The sequence below is a fragment of the Atta cephalotes genome (assembly GCF_000143395.1).
Source record: "Atta cephalotes unplaced genomic scaffold scaffold00003, whole genome shotgun sequence".
Lineage (NCBI taxonomy): Eukaryota > Metazoa > Arthropoda > Insecta > Hymenoptera > Formicidae > Atta > Atta cephalotes.
Genome location: NW_012130067.1, coordinates 9,888,425 through 9,896,197, shown reverse-complemented (window position 1 = coordinate 9,896,197; position 7,773 = coordinate 9,888,425). Strand labels below are relative to the sequence as shown.

Genomic DNA, 7,773 nt, shown 5'->3' with positions numbered 1-7,773 from the left:
TACTACACACACACACACACACACACACACACACACACACACACACACACACACACACACACACACACACAACATACATAAACTAAATAAATGCATAAAGCAAGCCCGATAAGATTAATACTTAAAAAAAGTAAGTATTTAAAGTGATTAAAATTGTTTTACGTCTAAAAGACGATTAGAATTATATACTCTAAACTAAGATTAAGCATTTTCATTACTGCTTCTCCTCTACAAGAGTAAATATTATTGTACGTGTATTTTAATTAAAAATTTATTTCTTATACATATAACGTAGTAATTAGTTGCAAGTAATTATAAGATAATTATATAAAAACGTGTTATATTGGAAGACTTATAAAGGTACCTTAACCTTCCTAACCTTAAAAATATCACTTATTAATGGTTGATTGCTCTTCTTGCAACTCGCAATGCCTAGTGATGATTTTTATTATCATACGCTTATTCTATACATTAAAATACACATGTGAACAAAATTTCGTTAAAATCTATAAGGAGTGAGCATCAGTGAACATTCATTTTAGGCAGTCAAATCTGTCAGCAACAGATTTCGCAAAGCATATGCTACTTAATTTCATTAGCAGAATGTCAACAGAAATATAACAGAATCTATTAATGAAATATAATGGTCAATTGACTGCAGAAACCGAACAGATTTTGTAATCATTTTAATGATATTCCACTTAAATGATTAGCAATTAACAGGCTTTATTTAATTCCTGGGCAATTTACTGTCAAATAATAGGTACTTTCCATTTAGTGACACAAGTCCACACAAATATCATTCTATTTTTCTTGGTATTCAGAGAGTAACAAAGATAGGTACTTGTGTCGACTTGTGTATCACTAAATAGAAAGTATTTTATATCAACAAATTCTGGTTGTAGAATACAGGCTTAAACTTGTTTCACAATTCCATAAGCATAGTTGTAAGCAATTGTAATTGACCAACTACAGTTGAGAAGAATATTTTACAACATGAGAAGAATATTTGATTGTAATTGGTTAATTTAATGCAATTGTAGAATACTTTAATATAAACGTAGCTGATATTTTTATCACAATAATCTGTTTTAATCTGCTGGCAATTTACTAATATATTGTTAATATCATAATATTGTTAATATCATGCTTATAGAAATATTTATGTCCAATTTCTTCACCTCTAGATAACTTTATCCAAGAGAGATATCTTCCAGACATAGAGATATCTCCTGGATAAGATTATTCGCAACTTATCTGGAAGAAATTGGGCAAGAAATTAGCTAGATTTTTTCAACCTATTTTTCTATAAGTCTCTTAAGTAAACTATATTTGTAACTAGTATCTTTATAGTATCTTTCAGTAATTTTCATTCTAACATCTTAAGATACTCTGATCATAGCAATTAATATATAAATGCAGATATGTTTTATTTTTTAAATAGAAATCTTAGCATTTAAATATAAGGAGTACCAATAAATAAGGCCAAATTCTATTTCACGATGGAACCAATTACTTACTGAAGAATTTTGCAACAGTTGTAAAGCTGCTTTGCTGAACGCAGTCAATAGCTTATTTTTATACTTCTTGAGACGAAGGATTTTTAAAAGTTACTTTAGGTTTTGTAAGGCACAATTTATCCTTATTTACTGGTACTTTTTACCTTTTTGCCTAATGCACGTTATTTGTAATAAAGATAGATATTAATATTAATTGAATAATAAAACAATAATATAGATTGCAGTATGATTCGTCATCAACAAGACATGAGTAGTTGTGAAACACTCATCAGGCCTATAGAAAGTTCAATTAAGGAAAAGTTGGAAGTTGCACTAAAACCTCTTCACTGTGAAGTTATTAATGAATCCTATATGCACAATGTTCCCAAAAACTCTGAGACACATTTTAAGGTAGTGGTTGTAGCAGAAACATTTGACAAGCAGCCATTGATCAAGGCAAGTACCATCAATTTTTAGTATTCTCTTATTAAATGTTTCATTTTAATAATTGATTTTACACCTCTTAAAAAAAATTTTAATTAATGGGATAAAATATAAGATGTATCAAAAATAAATCATATGAAAAATAATAGCATTATTTGAAGCAAATAAAATAATAATAATAAAAATAAAATAATAAAAAATAAATGATATTCATTTATGAACTTATATAATTACGAGATTAAAAACTAGATATTATTTCGTGTACTTAGTATAATGGAAAGGATACCTGAATTAATTATTAATTTAGCGACATCGAATGATAAACCAGTTATTGCAAGCAGAACTGCAAGGAAGTGTACATGCTCTATCGATTATAGTAAGTGATGACTATTATTTATTAATTAATTCTTCACTATTAGCATGAAAGAAAAATACTCTTTTTAAAAAGTACTCTTTTTAAAATGGGCTAGATAAAAAAATTATTGTTACGTATATTATTGTTATCTTCAAGGCGAAAACACCAGAGCAATGGGAAGCAAGCAATAAAACAGTGGCTGCGAGTCCTGCTTGCAGGGGCGGTTTTGGAAAGTAACGTGTAATGATTTAATGTAATGATTAATTATAAATATAAAGGTAATAATTTAAGTTGCGAAAATATAATTATTTATATAGCATAAGTATCACATAATAAACATATTCCGCTGCAATTTACATAAATATTTTTCTTTTATTAAATAAGATAATTATGTATGAAATGCTTTCTGCATATATCAGACAAAATCAGATAATGAAGAAACTTTTTAATTTGAAAAATCGGAACATGGAATAGAACAGAATTAAAATATTTATTGTAATACAGAGATAAAAATAATAAAAAATCAAGAGTTTATTAATCATTTCATCAAAGATATCATTTCAAAGATATCATTTCATCAGTCGTAACTTTAGGATTCATTTTCTCAAAAAATATTTGAAGCGTCTTCTCAACTATTGTTGCACTCGATCTTTTATTAATTGCAAGATTTTGGTTCAACAATACAATGAAGCACAAGTTTTTAATTGATATTCAACGTTCTTCCCTTCATTTCTTTGAATTTATTTCACTACTAAAAAGACCAAAGCTTTAGTAAGCATGCACATATTCACAAATAAATTAAAAAATTTCTCATAATTCATTTTCTTTTTTTGTTTTTGCTCTATGTATTGTTGTATCCATCCCTGCAATTGTAATTGCATAATGTATAACGAAAATGACAAAAATAAAAAGATGCACTAATGTCACAATACGAATGTGTCCAGTCTTAATTTGCCTTCATTTTCGGTAAGATAGAGTATGTCCGCCATTGACTGCTCGGCTATCGCTTCCTCCGCCTTCTCGTGCATCTATGATAATTATTTAATGTTAGTAACATTAGTAAGAATTATTGATGTTATTTAGAATTATAAAAAACTGCTAAATCCTTGTAAAATTGAAAGTTTGATGACTAATACAAGCAGGGTTGGGCAGTATTTGAAAAACATGTATTTAAATACATTTTGTATTTGAATATTTTTTTTTAGAATATTTTGTATTTGCATTTAAATATTTGTTTTTAGTATTTTGTATTTTAAAATTGTGAATACTAAATACATTTAAATTATGTAACAATTTTTTTTATTAAAATTAAAATTGCATTGTTCAATCTAAAATGCGTTCCATTTCACACATAATGTGCATAATGCATCATTTATTCTTGTTTACATTTAGTGAACAACAATCTCTAGCGTTGTATCTCAGCCAAGAGTGGGCAGTATGAAATACAATATGTATTTAAAATACGTATTTAAGTACATTTTTATTTTATTGAGAGTATTTTGTATTTGAATACTTTTTTAAGAATATTTTATATTTAAATACAATTTTTTTGAATATTTTGTATTTAAATACAATTTTTGAATATTTTGTCCCGTGAATACAAGTATATAAGAGAAAGAATTATAGATATTTTTTGTTAATGAATTGATTTCGGTATGGTCTAAATATACAGTATCCTCCATAAATTTAGGAACACACCTACGTTTTACTGAAAAGCCATTACATGACAGCAATCATTTGACAGCGATTTTTGATTTAAATACTTCATTATCATCATTTAGATATTATATTTATAAAACGTGATCTAAATGATGATAAACTTTTATCTAAAACATCTATAAGCTTGTACATGCCGAAAATATGTTGGACAATCATTTTGCAGCATCGAAGCACTCAAGATTGAATTTCGCGCTTTGATTGTTTATATTTTGTCATTTGTTTTGCAACGTCATACTTGTGTTCGTTGTATATTCACATTTAATTGTATTTTAACGTTTTCTAAATGGTATAAAAGTGGTAAAATATTTGAGTTGCAAAAATATTTGAGTTGATTTCAGACTCCGCAAAAATTGTAAAATGAAGAATCAGATTTCGTATGAATTTTTATTAAAATTCCATATTTTAATAGCATATTATCAAATCTTTAATTGAAAAAAGAAATAAAAATACATACATATGTGCATTATAAATAACATACGTATGTATTTTTATTTCGTCTTTTTCATTTAAATAATTACAAACCTAAAAAACGTAAGGAGTTCTCAAAGGAGGGTACTGTACCTATGAAATTATTATTATTATTGGACAGTGTAATGATTCTTCAAGATTATTGATAGTACGTTTCTAACAAGTTGGTGCAAGTCCGATCGGGCCGAAAATGTTATTAGAATAACTTGAGTTTGATGCAATTTAATAAAGTCTGAGGATAAATTAATATACAATAAATTAATCTGATATGGTGATTTTAATTAATTGTGAGTATATGAAGATAATTTATCATTTTAAAAACTATAAAAAAAGTGGCGATATTCAAAGATTCAAAAGATTTTATTATATAAAATGTTATATCATTGAGAAAGACCATAAAAGTCAAACATTTAAATATTTAATGTGACATGACATATTGACTTCTTTTTTATCAGCATTTAACTTCTAGCGTTGGTTCGAATAACTTATTAGTCTAATATCAATTAATTGCACACATCTTGAGTAATATAAATGCAAAGTTTATTTTAAGCCGACGATATGAATTGAAAATTCTATATGTTTTCTATATGTAGATATAAAGTACCATCTATGATTATGAATTAATATTGTCGATTATTAGATAGCAGTAAAGACATGAATTTACTTGAACTACAGTAAGAAATGTTTACTTACGCCTCTAAACGTAACATCTGTTGGAGGATATTTAAAATTTGGTCCAAAATTCACAGAAACCATCGCGCTCTTATATAGTGAAATCCCTGGATAGTATGCGCCCTTGTTGATGTCTACAAAGGCATCACCTTGGTTGATTCCGTTTTTATAATATATAATTTTGCTACCTTCTAAAGGCCGTAGAGCTTTTAGAGTTTCCTGTACTTGATCTTTTTCCTCGTAATATAAGTGGCTCTTGAACTTTACTAAAGGCTAATTTATAAATCGGAAAATACGTAATAATTATTAGATATATTTTTATAAAAAGTTCATTTTTTAATTATATGCAAATATTTCAGTAACAAAATCATACAAAGAATAATTATATTATTATAACTAGAGTTCGATCGAAATTTCGGTTAAAAATTATACAGGATGATCTATTTCAAACATGATGAGTCGAATATCTCAGAAAATATGAATAATACGCAAAAATGTTTCAGATAAAAATTCTACAATTTAAAGGGACCCAAATATTGACATAATTAATTTTCGAAAAATTGAGTTTTTTAAGGCCATATAACAGGTATCATCATCTTTTTTAATGAAATTGTTTAATTTTATTTATAATATGATTCCTCTGATTATTCCGCATATAAAAGTAAAATTATCGAAAAATCAATGATTTACGAGAAATTTTATATTTTATTCTGGCCCATAATTGACATAAAATATTAAATGTCGTAAACTATTAATTTTTTGATTGTTTTATTTTTACTTGTACTTTAATATCTTTTTAATTGTACTTTAATATCTTTATGAATAGAATAATGTGAATCAAATTGATAAAAAAAAACATAGTTGTTTATTTAAAAAATCATCCATTTATATATATATATATTTTTTTTTAAGCAACTCGGTCATATTTGGTGCTTATTTATGTTATTTATAAATAATTTATACCGGTTTACTAAGTTTAACTTATTATTATGTACATTGTATATAGTATATATAATACATATATGTATGTGTATTATGTATATTATATACAGTATACATAATAATAAGTACATAATACGTATATGTATATGTTTATTAATTTAATTTTTACAAATAGGTTTGCTGTACTCACTCTGTCTTTATAAGTATTCGGAATGTGTGATGCATCATGTGCATCTGGGAGAACTATAAGGAAGCCCAAGGTATCACCCTCACCATAACTGTCGCTGTAATGCTTGCCACGGCTTTCGTGAAATCGTGTTCCTTTTCTATAAAAAATTACATTTGTTTTCTTTTCTTGAAAAGAATACTTTAGGAAGTTGAAAAGAACTTGAAAAGTACTGATTTAAAAAAATCTTTATTATAATGAGAATCTTATTTTTGACCGCGTACATGTGAATGCACAACTAATAGAAAATAAAGCTCATAACAGTTGAATCTTTAGCTCATATAATTCGAATTATGTGTGAATTTACCACGATCAAATCCTGCCAAACTACTTGCCGAATTGATTTTTCGATCTTGAAATACTACATTGACAAAGTTACCGTAATACTATCACAAATTGCCTTGCAATTTAATAATGTGACATTCATAGGCATCTTAAAAAAATCTTAAAGATACTGATAAACATATTAAAATCTGTAAATAATTTATTACGAAATATTGCCTCACTTGGGGATCGAATCTGAATCTTTATCTTTTTCATTCCGTGCGAGCATCTTAAGCCTTTAATCCTAAGCCTTTTAGATCATTGAAGCAATTTGATACGTGGTGTATAAATTCACGAATTATTTAAGTACTAAAGATCACTGGACTTGATCAATGAACTTTGACCATTATGGGCTTTATTTCCTATTAGTTGTGTATTTATTATAGTGTTTCTCTAGAAAACTAAGAGAAAAAACTTTCGAAGTCAGTTATAAGAATATGTAATAAAAAATGGGGGGGTTTCTGTAAAAACAGGTGATTTTTACGTTGAGAATGGTATCCGAAATGATTCTATTATTACTGTAATGCACCACTTGAAACCCTATAACTTTGGTATGAAAATTTTTTTACAAAAATGCTTACTTTTCAAGATATTAAGGGGTCCGCAACTTTTTTCATACTCTGTCTAATGGTGATATGCAATACCTGGATCTCCATGAGTAACCAAATTTGTCATAGCCAAGTGGAGCTTGTAAGTTTGCATATTCTTGTCCCCATCCGAGTCTCGTAGCAGATCCCTCTGGCATTTCTTCAATGGTGGCTTCCCAATACCAAGTACCCCTGCTTACATCTGTATAATAAATATAATTAGATTATTATACAAAACATTACTTAACTATAGCAAACTTTCCAAATGCATAAAATATAAGAATAAATAAAATGTAAATATCACTAAAACAAAAATTGAAAAGAATATAAAAAAAATTTCAATTGTGTATCATAATTTCTCAGTAATATTAATAGCTAGTATATAATAATATTATATATATAGTAATAATATTATATATTTTGAATATATCAATATTTTCAAATTAATTAGATTATCAAAAAATTATGTATATTAAAATTATGAAAAATTATGTATACATATATATATATATATATATATATATATATATATATATA

At 26.6% G+C, this 7,773-nt stretch overlaps 2 protein-coding genes across 2 annotated transcripts in view; one reads left to right on the top strand and one right to left on the bottom strand.

Moving 5' to 3' along the window:
* Positions 1-90: 90 nt before the first annotated feature.
* On the top strand, positions 91-2,535 carry LOC105625669 (bolA-like protein DDB_G0274169). Its single transcript, XM_012206993.1, has 4 exons — positions 91-130; positions 1,738-1,955; positions 2,251-2,319; positions 2,455-2,535. Exons 1-4 carry the CDS (start codon positions 91-93, stop codon positions 2,533-2,535), a joined length of 408 nt encoding a protein of 135 aa, XP_012062383.1.
* Positions 2,536-3,221: 686 nt separating this feature from the next.
* The window catches only part of LOC105625826 (set1/Ash2 histone methyltransferase complex subunit ASH2), an 8,124-nt gene continuing 3,572 nt past the window's right edge, over positions 3,222-7,773 (bottom strand). The window contains exons 6-9 of the mRNA XM_012207137.1: positions 7,294-7,438; positions 6,290-6,425; positions 5,179-5,430; positions 3,222-3,326 (exon numbers count right to left, since the gene is read on the bottom strand). Coding sequence (XP_012062527.1) covers positions 3,222-3,326; positions 5,179-5,430; positions 6,290-6,425; positions 7,294-7,438 — 638 coding nt within the window. The remainder of the gene's footprint in view (positions 3,327-5,178; positions 5,431-6,289; positions 6,426-7,293; positions 7,439-7,773) is intronic.